Source organism: Argentina silus (genome assembly GCF_951799395.1).
Source record: "Argentina silus genome assembly, chromosome: 12".
NCBI classification, from domain to species: Eukaryota; Metazoa; Chordata; class Actinopteri; order Argentiniformes; family Argentinidae; genus Argentina; species Argentina silus.
Window position 1 is genome coordinate 11,430,950 of NC_139666.1, and position 14,910 is coordinate 11,445,859.

At 39.3% G+C, this 14,910-nt stretch overlaps 3 protein-coding genes across 5 annotated transcripts; 2 read left to right on the forward strand and 1 right to left on the reverse strand.

Annotated features, from left to right (window-relative positions):
• Positions 1-332: 332 nt before the first annotated feature.
• On the reverse strand, positions 333-6,678 carry mettl8 (methyltransferase 8, methylcytidine). The gene is made up of 10 exons (XM_083681587.1): positions 6,590-6,678; positions 5,438-5,638; positions 5,167-5,258; positions 4,676-5,058; positions 4,442-4,491; positions 3,578-3,638; positions 2,446-2,582; positions 1,166-1,272; positions 965-1,030; positions 333-857 (listed from the first exon to the last, which is right to left on the reverse strand). The coding sequence occupies exons 2-10, from the start codon at positions 5,587-5,589 to the stop codon at positions 706-708; spliced, it is 1,200 nt and encodes a 399-aa protein (XP_083537713.1). The 5' UTR covers positions 5,590-5,638; positions 6,590-6,678; the 3' UTR covers positions 333-705.
• dcaf17 (ddb1 and cul4 associated factor 17) lies at positions 6,243-11,772 on the forward strand. Of its 3 annotated transcripts, none has more exons than XM_083681584.1 (15): positions 6,243-6,446; positions 6,678-6,809; positions 6,896-6,999; positions 7,143-7,233; positions 7,356-7,492; positions 7,645-7,723; positions 7,864-7,953; positions 8,272-8,379; positions 8,514-8,613; positions 8,736-8,914; positions 9,536-9,645; positions 9,780-9,867; positions 10,782-10,865; positions 11,141-11,296; positions 11,492-11,772. In XM_083681584.1, exons 1-15 carry the CDS (start codon positions 6,444-6,446, stop codon positions 11,600-11,602), a joined length of 1,572 nt encoding a protein of 523 aa, XP_083537710.1. In that variant the 5' UTR covers positions 6,243-6,443; the 3' UTR covers positions 11,603-11,772. The 3 variants fall into 3 exon arrangements, with proteins under 3 accessions (XP_083537710.1, XP_083537711.1, XP_083537712.1); XM_083681585.1 differs by having other exon boundaries at positions 8,772-8,914; XM_083681586.1 differs by lacking the exon at positions 6,243-6,446 and having other exon boundaries at positions 6,896-6,995; positions 7,156-7,233.
• A 279-nt stretch (positions 11,773-12,051) lies between these two features.
• Positions 12,052-14,723, forward strand: cybrd1 (cytochrome b reductase 1). The gene is made up of 4 exons (XM_083682557.1): positions 12,052-12,385; positions 13,112-13,320; positions 13,460-13,614; positions 13,733-14,723. The coding sequence occupies exons 1-4, from the start codon at positions 12,193-12,195 to the stop codon at positions 14,016-14,018; spliced, it is 843 nt and encodes a 280-aa protein (XP_083538683.1). The 5' UTR covers positions 12,052-12,192; the 3' UTR covers positions 14,019-14,723.
• Positions 14,724-14,910: the final 187 nt, after the last annotated feature.

Here is a 14,910-nt window from a genome sequence, read left to right on the forward strand (position 1 = left end):
ACATTTAACAACATTCCATTATATTTAATGCAAAGCAGTGACGTGTGCAAGACATGCAAGCATTGTTAATGTCAAAAGAAGGTACAACTTCTTCTATGGCAGACCACCCAGCCGACAACTGACCTGTTATCCTCACTCTACATTTCTGTGCATCATTTGTGCAAATAAGAGCAAATTCCTCAACAACCTATAGACCTAGTAGTTGGAAATATAGATGTCAAAAGAAGGTACACATCATTTTGGAGTATGACAAACCTTTTACTTCACAGGTTTGCAGCTCAACAAATAAAACATATTTTAAGCAGCCATACGAAAATTGGACATGGGCAAGATGATTAAACAGTCGTGCTCACAGCAACATTGGGCAATATTGCAAGAATCTGGTGCCTTGATGATAAATTAATGAAGCAAACTCATTTCAATAATTTATTTCAATATTTGCCATAGTCATATCAGAACATTCATGACACTTTTAACCCATACAGATTTATTGCATTTGTCTTTTGATTCTCCATTTGTTTCATTTTCATTTCTCAGTGCTTGCCACAATCACCTTACAACTGATTGGGGGGGGGGGGTCACATTTTCAATATACAGTTTGCACACTACACATGTGAGGATAACAGTTATTCTCTTAGCCTGGTAGCTGACTACAGTATATTTCACTGAACAGATACATGCCAGCTGCTCTGATCTGGTGGTGGACTATGATGGTGGTGGTGGTGGCTTCCTGTACTTGCTCTGTATCCACACCCTGTGCATTACAACCTTCTTCCCTCTGTTCACCTGTAGTCGTCTGTCCTCAAGATTTTGAACTTCTTCTAGACCAGCATTGGAAAATAATCTGTGAACTTCATCTGTGTGGGAAAAGAAAACTGTTACCACCCACTGAACTATTTGGGATTAGACCTGAAACCTTTTGTGCAACTCTTAGTGAAAAAGAGAGACTTTTGAATCAAAATACCTTTTGTGAAAAAATAAACACAAGTGCCATCTCCTCGAGAGTAGAAATTCTCTGACAAGCACTGACCTGTTAAGTTAAGAAAATATCTTACTCTAAATGATAAATACTCACTTCGTGTGTTTGTTTGAATGTGTGTATGTAGAACATTTCTCATATTTTGGTTTTTCAGTCTCAAAATGTAACAGTTTATGAAAAAAGCACCTTTTTTTAACCGAAGTTGTGACAAATCATATCTGCCATAATCCCGGAAGAGGATTATCCCTCCATGTTTCAGGAATCCAGACAGCTGGTTAATAACTCCTTGGGCTCTGTCAAAGAAATAGGAATCATGAGTGCTTTATTAACCAAAATGTTCGAAAGACTGGATGTGAGTGTGCTTTACTTAGCAAAGGTATAATAGACCCTTTGGTGACTAATGCATAAGTGACCCTGAGTGACCAATGCAGTTTCAAAACCACAGATAAACCACAAAAACAATTTCAGTCACAGCTTTAATGGCCAATATATACAGTGACTAGCTGATTCTAATGAACAAAGTGAATCCACAATCAATGACCCATAGTAGATATCACATCATAGATGATATGCTCTGTGATACTCCTGACAATACACTCAATACTCACTTACTGTGGAGCTCAATAACAACCCCAACCATGCAGATCTTATACAGCAAAGAAAAGACAAGAGGAACTGATATATATAAAACCTTAGGAACCAACTTACCTCTAGCTCAAATACAGAATAAAAAGAAAAGCAATGGAATAGAGGGACTATCTATTACTGCTTGCTGTGAGAGCTGGCTGGCAGCTAGTCCATATCCAGAATTCTAATCAGCTGCAATCTTCTGAGGCCTCGGTATGAAGTAAAATGTCACTGCTTGTTACAAAGAACAACCATCCAAGTGCCCAGTGCAGAGTTCTGCAGTTAGACCTAATGTCTTTGGAAGTGAATCATAAATAGATTTCAACTGGGCACATGTGTGTATGCTGCTGTACCGTACACCCAGTTTTTCAACATAATGGGGTTAGCTACGTGAACAGCACACCGGAGCTTGCATTGTGATCTGATCTCACCATTCTATTCCAATTAAAAAGCATGTATGTTTGCAACTGCACCCTCAGACAAAATCGAAACATTTGCAAATACCACTTACCATTGCACATCATTTGTACAACACACACACACACACACACACGCACACGCACACGCACACACACACACACGCACACGCGCACACACACAGTGTAAAATACAGAATAGCACAACTGCAGTGTGAGAGAGTGGGCCTGTGTTGGGTGTTGAGAGGTTGGGTTGGTAATGACATTCAGACAAAGCATGGGGGGGTGGGGTTGGCGTGTAGAGTGTGAGTGTGTGAGTGTATGTGTGTGTGTGTGTGTGTGGGGGGGGGGGGGCTGAGGGGGGGCTGGCAGGTGATAAATGAGCGTAGGCGCTCCTGCCTTTGTCTCCTACTCTTCACCTACCGCTTGGGGTGAATTGAGGAGAGCACAAAAACCACCAGAATAACATCCAGGCTCTGAGGAGGGAAGGGAAAGGAGGCCACCTCACAGATGTCCTGGACAAAGGCGTGACACACAGACTGGTCATAGTCTGGGTGGTCCTATGTGAGGAAGAAGAGTGAGAAAGTGGCCACATTCCAAAAGGCACAACAAAATCTGATATGTCTACATTGTTTAGATTAAACTCATCAAAAATGCTGCTTTCAGTCTATTTAGATCAGTCTAATGTTTGCTTTTTTTCCAATGACCACCCTTAAGATACTGTTTATATTGTTACTTTTATAGAAGCAAAGTAGCGCTCCTTACTTTCTCATTTCATATACCAATGTTGTTGGATAGCTAATTAGCTTACTGTTATTATGGAAATAGCTTGTTTGAAGTCTTTGAATTACACAAAATTCCTGCCTGATGCAAACTCAAAATCCAGACAAATACTCCCCTATATGTCAACAAGCTCCTCAAAGACATTTCAAATCATATCCCACAGTGATGTTACATAAACACATTGACTTATGTATTATGTGACGTTCTTCCTTATTTTCATTTAATTTACAGTACCATAACAAGAAAAACATTAACAAGGTCAGCAATTATGATTAAAAATGCTATTTTATTAAATTAATTGTTTCAGTTGGAGATAAAAACATGAATATGTTCATGTTAGAAGAGATGAATAGTCCTCAACACCTGCTGACATATCATTTGACTGCAAGTCACAAGAGGAGAAACTGAGCCACATACCCTAAAAAATTAGGAATAGTGGCAAGACCTTAGAGTTTGTCATCCCTTGAAAGTTGAAAGCTAAAGCCTAAAGCTAAAGCACCCATAAAGTACTGTATGAACTCTGTAAGAACAATAAGCTAATTCAGCTATCATAGGGAAATTAATTCAAGCCTATTATCAATAATTTGAACTCAGCACGACATCAAATTAGTGAGCATCAAATGTCTGTCAGGCCTTGGAGCATGCAAGGAGATATGGCAGCCATTTTGGTCAATAGACATGTAGAAACAATAATGTGAAAAAAGGAGGCTTCACCCTTTGCCTTTCTAAAATGTATTTTTTTTCATAATGATTCAATAGGTGAATAGCTTACTTTGACCATCTGGACGGCACGAGGGGAGAAGTCACAGCAGTATAAGAATGCTCCTGCGTCTCTGAAAAACAGCACCAGAGGAGTACATTGTCCAAATGTCCCTAACTGGGTTACCAGTCATTATTAAGACACATTTCTCCACATCAAATTACTGTTCAAGTGATATGACTTATAATCGAATGAATTTCACAAATGTGTCCCAATCAACAAAACTGAAACTGCTTTCAGTTCATTCAGGAGAAACTATTGATTATTGAAGATTTGATTGTGTAATGACAAGTACGTTAGATAAAATTGATTATTAGCAATACCTATCAGAGCAATGAATGACTTGACTTAATCAGACCAATAAACATGATGTCTATACTGTACACACATAGCTCTTAACCCCACACCGAGCAGGAAGATTGAAGGACTAGGCCTAACTCTGCTGTCAGGAAACATACTTTCCCTTTCATTCAAGAGCCATTCATAGGATTATGCATGAGGGTCAAGTTTAAAGACTTCCTCCTCATTATTTTCCTCTCATGACCTTGCCAAGTACTCTGGACAAAATGTTCTATGCAAGGTGACGTCATACTTTGGCATTGATTGTCTGCTCAGAAAAGCAAGTATCAATAGAATAGCCTTTAAGAGAGAAAAAAGTCAATCTAAAAGAAAGACACAAAACATTCAACAAACAATGATGTTGGTTGATGTTGTACAGCTGTTCCGCCATTTTGTTGCATTGTATACTTGTATATGATGTAATGACAAATAAACTTGAACTTGAACGTTCACACACGTCAGACCTCTAGTACTTGTGTAATAGATATGCAATGAGAATTTAGACCAATATAAATCATTTACAGATGTTACACTTACTTAATAGAGCTGACAATGGGAAACACACTGTTACCGGCCCCACATCCAACCTAATGACAAAGAGAAAATACTTGCTATGTAATGCTGTTAAAATAGAAATGTTACTCAACAACTGAGGTAGTGAAATCAACAGCAAAGTTACAACGGTTCATGTAACTCGCCCTGTTTTCTTATCGCAGGACAACTAAGAAAATGAGAGGCAAGAGGGACAAAAGCATGGCGATAATAATGCACCTCCAAGATTCGGAAAGTTGCATGTTCGCCTGGGAAAGGGCTGTTCATCCTTGCAGCCTCTGCGGTTTCCCTCCCATCTTGGTTACAGGAGCGCTGGCAATCACTAGTCACTGCATCTAGGTGCTGCAGGTGAGTGGGTGCATGGTGTTGCTGTTGCTGCTCCTGTTGCCCTGTCTCTGTGTCCCTGCCAAACACACCAGGCTCCGGGCATGGGGCCCACAGCCCACACTGACTCCCCTCAGCAGCAGCAGCAACACTCTCTGGTCCCAAAGGAAGAAGCTCGGGGAACTCCAAGAACAGCCACTTGCGATCTTTAAAGAACTTGTTCTGGTGCATCTCATAAAATCTGTCCCAGTATTTAAAGGCGTCTGTGTCATATTTGCCTGAATGTGGCGGAGCAAGGGAAAAACACAAGACAGAAATGATTTTTTTTTTGTGAACAATCAATATCAAGATGGCATCATAAGCTGTGAAGCTGTAGAAAAGATCACCTTGCTCCTCTAATGGGATTCGTGTGCTCGAATTTTCTTCTGCCTTTTGTCTGGCTTTTTCTTTCTCTTCCTCTGACCACTGCACATGGTCCCTAAAGTACAATGATTTCAGCAGGTTATAACATATTTGGTAAAAAACTACAAACCACCAAACACTAATCTTTCTCACTAACAATCAGTCACATACACATTCCTAAGTGTCATTTCATTTCAAAAGATCACAGAGCCTATTTGATAAATGTAAATAGAAATACATTAGATAATACAATACCACATGTTATGCTGGAAGATGTCCTCAGGGTTGGTCAGAATCCTTGCACCCAAAGGAGCAGAAGGTCTTCCTATTTTGCTACTTAGTCTGCAGGAAATTCTGCTCAAACCCATTGCCACTGAGGCAAGGGGGAGACGTCGTAGAACTCTCATTTAGACCTTGTAGAACTCTCATTTATATGTCGTAGAACTCGCGTTTAGTCTGTGGAACGCACAGACAAGAAACCATTAATAACACAATTTTACAGACAGTAAAGCAGCCAGTGAGAACGTATGGCACACTGTGATGAAATCATCCCATATAATCATGATCAAATCATCCCCATGCCAAATAAAATATAAATAAAATATAAATAACAATGAGAAATAAGAAATACATAACCACAATGTATATTCAGTGACAGTTCATGTGACTTGTGGAACTGTAGCAGAGGCATATTAAATAATCCTGTAAATAACCCTAGGGCTTGTACATGTACAGTAAGCAAGTGATTCAAAGATTGTGAGACAAAGATTGCAAGCAAGAGTCAAAGATTGTGGAAAAACAAAGAGACCCAAACGGAAGTGGCTTGAAGGGAAAACTACAAAACGGGAAAGTAAGGGTACAAATAATGAAAAACCACTTCATAAGACAAAATTGGGTTATTTATAATTTTTTCTTTACGAACAAATTCGCGTGCATGTTTACTTTTTGCTGTCATTTACATCACGCCTGTCTGCTGTCTAGTGCAGATGTTTGAACTACATATTCCAGCAGGCTGCAGTGCATGCATTCGAGACTCACGAGACAGCTAGCCACGCACGTCTTTGGTTTTCTAGCTACCTTTACTGGATTTAATGTGGTTAGATGTTCTTATGGTTCTAATATGGTTAGATGTATGTTCTTAGATTGTCTACTACTTACTTGTAAGCAATAGCCAAGTTAACTAAATAAAGTCTGCAAAATAATCTAATTAGCTTACTAGTAGTATAGGTTGGCGTCACCAACAAGTTCAGCCAGGCTAACTATGGTATGCTATTCCAAAGTCTGCAGCAGTCATAAAGTTACTTTAGCTAGCTGTGTTATTAGCTTTACGCTATGTAAACGAATCACTGAGGTGGTTGGTAATATTAATATCATTACCAACGTGAAGGACAGTTTAACTCCTCTTACCTTGCTTTGTTGTTGTGCAACGTTAGCTAGTTAGCTAACATGCTCTGAAGGTGATGGGCCCCCGTTTTTTTCCCCCTCATGCATTCAGCGCCCCCTAGTGATGTATAAACTGAGGAGGAAAAATGCTACTGCCTACTTGGAGCAAAGATGTAGAGGCGTCTCTGATGCTGGGACTCTGTTGAGACACAATTTGAAGATTTTCAGGGACATTGTCCTTCAGGTAATGTGAAACATTTTATGCAATGTATTTAAGTCCCCCCGGACACAAGATGAAAAATGGGTTCCCAATGCTTTCATTTATTCTAGGAAAACAAAGATTTCATCAAAGTCTGGACCAAGACCTCAAAATCCAAAATATCATATGAGGGTGGAAGGATTTACTTCGACAATTTCCAGTCTTGCTATAGTAGGTACGTATGCAAGAACCTTTCAAAATTGTAACATATTTATTATTTAATCATAAGAGCATTTGCAGATTCTGTTTCATGAGTAATGACCATCCAGAAATGCAGCACCAATCACTTATTTTGAAAGATGAATGATCAATTTTCAGCCTTCCCTCGCAGCCACAACTTCTGTATAAATTACCCAAACAGTCCAAAGCAGAGAAAATTGAAGATGCATTGCTATGCCAGAGCCCACTTGTAAGTAAACCAATTTAAATCTGAATCTGTCTATCTATCTGGCTGCTGCAATTTTACCAGAAATGTACAGGAAATATGCCCCCCTTTGCAACCCTAATCATTATTGTGTTTTAACCTCATAGGATAAAGGATTGCCCACACCGTCAGCTCACAGTCCCTGTCTCCTGGCTCTGACTGCCAATAACTGGCTGTATCGCCTCTCAGTTGACACAGGACAACCACTTCAGAAAGTTTACCTATCACCAAAGTACAAGTTCAGGTAATTGGCACGGAGTGTGTAATGGAGTGTGTAATGGAGACATATTATAATTAATTCATAAATCAAATATCTGTAACATCTCTCTTCATTTGAGTGAGTTGCGTGTTCCTAATGAGTTTGTTATAAGTTAATATTGTGTTATTCTTTGGCAGATACCTCTGCTGGGGTGTTTCTCAAGAGACGTTTTATGTGAAGTCCGTTCAGAAGAATGTGATACCTTTGTCAAGACAGGTGTGGATTGAATCAACACCTTATGGGTTACTTCTATTTAATTACCCTTATTGCTCTCTTAATATTTTGTGATATAATTGTAAGCATACATGATTTGACAAGATATGTATACATTTTCTTTCCAAATTGAAATCTCACAGGCAGGTATTAACCAGACCACTCTGATGTACCTGGCTGTCTTCCATGTTTTCCCCCTGAAACTTGTGGGTGTTCTGGAGATCAACAAAAACGTATGCACATGACTGGGAAGGCTACTGAAGAACACTGAACTCATTGTCATGTCATTGTCATTAGAAGATGGGTAAATTGTGGCCATGAAGGGATGCACATGGTCAGCAACAATACTCAAATAGGCTGTGGCAATCAAGCGATGATTGATTGGTATTAACAGGCCCAAAGTGTGCCAAGAAAACATTCCCCACAATATTACACCACCTCCACCATAAGAAGGTGTACATGTGTTCCTAATAAAATGTCCAGTGAGTGTACTCTACTCATGCACTCTTCTTGTGACCTATTTGTTTCTGCGATGCCTTCTATCATTTCAGGTATTTGGAAACACAGTCATTGATGTTATTCTGTCTCAAGGCGTCCTTGCGGTCTCTCACAGTACCAAGACTGTGAAGCTATATAGCTTTGAACACATTGTGAAAAAGGTATAGATTTATGATAAACAATAGTGTGTCACCATTTGTCCTTTTTTGCTGCATTTTAATTGCTGCTTGTTACATTTCTGAGGATCTTTGGACTTCTGTTATTATGTTTTAAAACCTACATCATTCTTTGCCAGTTCATGACACAGGAGTTGGTGCTTGGGGAGCTTTGTCATGTGGGTGGTGAAACCGTAGGAGAGGCTCCATTTGGTGTTCCAGTGAATATCTGTATCACAGGTAGGGGATTATTTGTCTGCCTATCAGTCTTTCTGCCCATCAGATCTACCAACTATCCAACTACCTTTACTATCTGTTTATCTCTATTTATCTGCAGAATAGTCTTCTTCAGAGGACCGTAGTGAGGCTTTTTGAATCCTCCTTTTTGAATTCCACAGAGTGCCCCCCAGTGCTGTTTGAGGTGTCATGCTATGACAATAGAATACAGATTGGAGGCCATCCATGGCACTGCATATTCACTCCACCTCAGAAGAAACACCAGGGAACCCACCACATCTGCTCGCTCAAGGATAGCACCCTGGTAATATACATATCTATTCCCATGCATTATGTATTGAATTGAGTAGGCTACACATACGTCTCTCTCCTGAATTGTGAGACTATTTTAGCATAGATGAAGAGTCCTAATGCAAGTGCGTCAGAGCCTGTTGAAGATGTCAGATGTCAGAGAGCTGCAGGTGTCTTTGGCAGGCTTTGTCTATGGTCTGAGGGGCATACTGCACTGCAGACTTGAATCCCCAATAAAAGCTTGTCTAGATGGCTCAGTTGGTACTGGCATAACACACATGTCGTGGTGTCAACTTCTGCATGGGCTAAACATTTGGATAATCTTTTCTTACTGTTAGTCACTTTGTATAAAAGCATCTGCTAAACTAACATAATTGTTTTGTGTTTTTATATAAAAGAAAATGGATACTCTGTCATGAAGACAGTTTATTACAGCGTAGAAGTCAAGTAGATGATGACCTCAAAATGAGTGTTAATGTACCCATTTATTAATGATGATGAGTGTTAATGTTTAGCAGCCAGATGAATTGAATGTGTTTTTGAGTGAATGTCCAGACTGTTCTGCAAGTTAACATATTAACCTAGGTATGCAAAAAATACCTTAGTCATTTTCTCTGCATATTTTTGAAAATAGGCTAACAATGGAATACAAGACATGAAGTGCTGTTCTCTTGAGCCTGACTGGATCTACTTCCATCCAGATGACTCGGGAAGAATCGTCCATGTTGGGCCTAGCACCATAAAGTGAGTTAAACAAACAGCCATAGTCGGACTGTAGCTATCTGAAATATGTGTATTTCCCTTTTCACATAAAATCATTGTTGTTGTATCTGATCTGTCAGATCAAACTAAGGGCATGTCCGAATTATATTCCCCAGTGTGCTAAAAATTCTTAATGAGCGGGAGAGTGATTCACAGTCTGATGTAGTTCGGGAATTTTCCATCACAGCCCTTCGAGACAACAACGTGAGTGGACACATTTTGTTGATTTTGTTTTTCATGTTCTGTGAAGTCAAAAGATGAGATCTGATCCCTGGAGTCTTTCAAACAAAGAGTTGACGTTTAGAAAACATACAGAGGAGCCTGTTAAAAAGCTAAGATTTAAGGTGGGCTTCTTTTATAGGAATAGATCATGCCTGTCCTTGAAGAGCAGAAAGCAAATGCAGCAGCCACAACTCTTAAACCCTTGGAGGCCATTTGTCATAGCCCCCCTCACTGTATCACAAGTGATAGTTTTGATACTCATCATTGCATCCTTTACCAAAAGGTCGGCTGGACCTCGTTAAAGTCCTGTAGATCGACTCCCTTTTTGTGTACAAAACCCTACAGCATAAGCTCCCAGCTTACCTACTGTAACCTCCTTATTGAAGTATAAGAACATAAGTTGCCAGACTTGTTCTCGGTTGGTTAACTCTTGAGGTTCCTCGGGTCTCCACCAAATAACCTAACAACGATGTCGTTGTCGATCATAGATAGTTACTCTATCCTTACTAAATATATAGTTTAATTTGCCTTGAAATGTTTACATAGTGGCGCTTGCAGGTCTACAAGCAGTGGAAAAGTACCAGAGACAGCAAATCTAATGACCTTGCTCAGCCCCCTCGTCTTATCAAATGTGCAGCAGGTACCCATCCCAAGGTCAACGTGTTTACCATGCTGAGTATGGGAATGGCACCAGCAACTTGGCCTAAAACACTAAATACATTGCCATTGTTCAAACAGGTGTTTGTAGTCTTTCCATCTAGCTCTAAAACATGGACTGGTAATAAATCATTAGATTTTCACAATTTTAGAGAGGGAATGGTGAAAAGCGTTTTTTTTTCTTGCTTCAAAGGAAATTTGACTGATTAGTACAACCCCTTATCCATCATTTATCATAGGCTGCTTCCCAGGACAGTGTCACCTCCTCAGGTCGCACAGTGAAGAGAAGATACAATCTGCTGGATGATGACCCAGAACAAGAGGTATGTATCTAAAAGATTAGGCTTATATTCTTGAACATGTAAATCCAATCAGTCTCTGTTGAGAAGAGGAGTTCCACTGTGAATAGAAAATGTGTATCTTTTAGGCCTACTGTATGAAATGTACTGATTGAATTTCTGATCCCTACTAAATTTTCTTACTTCATCATATGACAATTCAGTGACATACAACCGAGACATACAACCAACGACATACAATTATTTCTTATTTCTGGTGAGGTACTTTTCATCACATTTTTGCTGATGTTCCTTGATAGACATTCCAGATGGTGGAGTATGAGGACGAGCTAGACCTTCTTGCTGTTGTGGAGGCGACCAACAGAGAGGGTGATGGAAAAGCCCACGTCAGACTACATGACAACCAGAGTGGACTGTTACTGAAGAAGGTTGCACTTGTGGAATCTTGGGATGTGGTAAGCGCTTGATTGTGTAACATAATAGTACTTAGCTATGCATTATGCCCATTGTAATGCTAACAGGCAATTTTGTGATCTTAGATCTTGTATTGTTAGTTGATTATGAGATTTTAGATAACTTTTTGTGTGAACAAATGTTATTGAAATCTCCCCCTTTTAATGACATGTATGTCCTGTGTTTCCTTGTTTCAGACTTACAGCCATGAACTGTCCTTTGACAGAGATACAATTGTCCATATTGAACAGATGAAGAATAATAACTTCAGCTGCCATGTCTACAAAATCAGGTCAAGGGAAGCCTAGTTAGTTAGGGAGGGTTAGTGTAGTTGGAGTGAAGTAAGAAGTCGAAACTTGAGTGACTTATGAAACATTCCACTACTGTACATCTCATGAAATCCTGTGCAAATAATAAAAGTAAATAGTTTTTGTTTCTTTTTGCACTTTTGGTTTTGCATTCTTTCTCAATAATGTGTTGTTCATGCTGGCATTCCGTTGTGTGTTACTTTTTTTAGACTTAAAGTGCTGATCACTGCAATAACTATTTTGCAATGGTTTTTCCACACTGTCTCCTTCCACTTTTTTAGAACATCACAAAGTTTCACTGAATTTCATGATAAACTGAACTAATTGAATTAGTTTGAATACACCACTTAGCACGAAAAACACTGGTATATGCGCTCTGACTGACTGTGTTGTGATAACAGAGCGGTATGTGGCAGTTCTATAACAACTGAGGCTCCGCAAATGAAAAATGCACCTTCTGTTGTGGTGAAAAGAGTCATGACCCATCCCCCCGGGTAACCTCTTGAAATTCCTCTGGTTTGTTTGAGACATCATTTTAAGTGACTTCCTCCGTTAATCCAGTGGAGTATTTGGCGTCTTTTCGGTCAGAGATGGCAATGGAGAGTTTCAAGCAGTTCCTGTTCGCTCTCTCGGCGGCTGTGTCAGTCGGTTTTGTTTGTATAATTTTCGTTTTGAGATGGGTATTTCACTTCAAAGATGGTTTGGCATGGGATGGAGGATCGGCCGAATTCAATTGGCACCCGGTTTTAATCGTTACCGGATTCATTTTTATACAAGGAATTGGTGAGACGTTTGTAAAATTCTACTTATTTATTTCCTGCTTTTCCTATTATTGCTTTTCCTGCTTTTCCCAAAATCTACTGCGATTGACGTAGGATTGCCACGCAGTTTTGTGAAGTGAGTCTACTCAAGGCAGTAAATATCAAATCCTGTAATTCGGAACAGCCCTAAAGTGAAACGGCAATTGCTACACTGTAACATTGGATTTGTGGTGAATTTCTTTTAAAACATATATGGCTATATTGTTTCTTAAACTTCTATCTAAGAGCAATAGCCATAACCAATGTTATGGTTTCACTAAAGTTGTCAAGGCTAGTTTGATGCTGAGCATTCTGAGTATTAGTGTTGGAAAACGCGGCGAGCGTGGGTCAATGCATTAAGAATGAAGTTTCAGTGAATGCGAATTTATGCTCAGAATTTGCTTCCAACATTACAGGATTATTATGCATTGATTCACTTTAAATATCCCCATGAGACTAATTACATGTTATGATACAGTCACAGCCATTGGTATTGGCTTGTGCTGATTACAACAAACAGCAAAAACTGTATAATGAGAGAAACTTTGGGTTGGTTATATATTTTATGTTTAGAAGTAGACCTCATTATATGTTGACTGCCATGTTAATGATACACACACACACACACACACACACACAGAGGAACTGAATGCATCACTGTACTCAATCATTTTGAAACAAAGTCAAACAAACTGTTGTGCTCTTTCAGCCATTGTCGTGTACAGACTGCCATGGACTTGGAAGTGCAGCAAGTTAATGATGAAGTTTATTCATGCCGGCTTAAACACATTGGCCTTCATCTTTGCTGCCATATCCCTGGTAGCAGTATTTGACTTCCATAATGCACAAAACATCCCCAACATGTACAGCCTGCACAGCTGGGTGGGGCTTGCAGCTGTGATACTATATACACTACAGGTAAGCCTGCTTGGAATTTATACAATGTATGATCTGGAAATTCCCACTGTATAACATTGTATTCTTTTGTTCAGCTTTATATTTATGCATTAAAAAATAATCTAATTTATTTTATAATTTCTCCTTTTTTACTGAGCAGCTTGTCCTAGGGGTGTGTGTATACCTTATACCGATCACCCCTATGCCCCTGAGAGCAGCGTTTATGCCCCTGCACATCTACAGTGGCCTTTTCATCTTCGCCAGCGTCATAGCCTCTGCACTTATGGGCATCACAGAGAAACTCATTTTTGGCCTGTAAGTATTATATGGAGAGAAATACTTTTAACTTGGTTGGGCACTTTCTGAATCCAAAGTACAAACAATTTTCATTTATAAAATGATATCAAAGCTACCTCTGTACTTTGTCTCTCAGGAAAGATCCCAAGTACAAGGACTCGCCCCCAGAGGCCACCTTTGTGAATGTGCTGGGAGTGCTCATAGTGGTTTTTGGAGCAATCATCCTCTGGATCGCCACTCGCCCATCTTGGAGACGCCCCAGTGAACAGGCCCTACTCTCACTGTATAACAATGGCCGAGGGTCTGCCATCACAGTGGATACTGTGGCCTTGTCTACACACACTGATCGGATTGACCCTGAAGCCAGTGGAGAGGCCAGAAGAAGAAATGGCAAACTGGAGGACTCAGGACAGGTCAATTGAGTAACATGAAAACCAACTACTGCTTCTGTCTGTCTGTTAATGCTTTAAAACGCTGTATTAAATGTGTCCATTGGTTTGATAGTCCCAAAGCAAATTACCTATCTGAAAACCGCACCTTGAGAAAATTGTTTACATAAGTTCCAGAATGTTGGCTTTTCTAATGTTTTTTAATGTTATTTTTCCAGTCAGATAGTTTACTTAATAAATGTATTGTAAATGAATGTCAATCGAATACATTCCCATTTTGATAAAAGAGTTAACTCTTGTAAAGAATTTAGAGACAGGAAAAAAAAGCATCTTACATGCTTTCTATTTGTGAAACATTTGTATAAATTGTAGGCGGAAATGTTGTTTGAGTGGTTTTGTTTAGAAGAGGGACTTATAGAACTACAACACATGTTTGAAAGGGGATTACAGTAGTAAGAATGGCACACGTGAGTTTATTGCAGTTAAGATACTTTATTATCATCATAACATACCGTACTCTACCATGTGACAATCATTACACAGCCATGCACCAATGTCTCACAATTACCTTTTCATAGATCAGTGGTGAACACCTGTGATCATAGTGAGAAATTGGAGCATTGGACTACTTCAGCTATAATTCTACTGCATGTATTGTATCAAATCATATCTAATTCAGAAGATAAGAATGTCAGTATTTTGTTGTTAACTTTTCAATATATTCTGCAATAAAAATATAGATTTGTACTGTCCCATCTTTTGATATTTCATGGTGATGATAGTAGAACATTCAGGGCTGATAGTAGAAATTTAGGGATTTTCTATTGAAGGGTGATTTAGTGCAGGGCTAGGCGTAATCTGTGTCCGGGATACCACGGCTCAAAGTGTAATTTTGGTCTAGAAGTATTCTTAAAAACCTACCTTA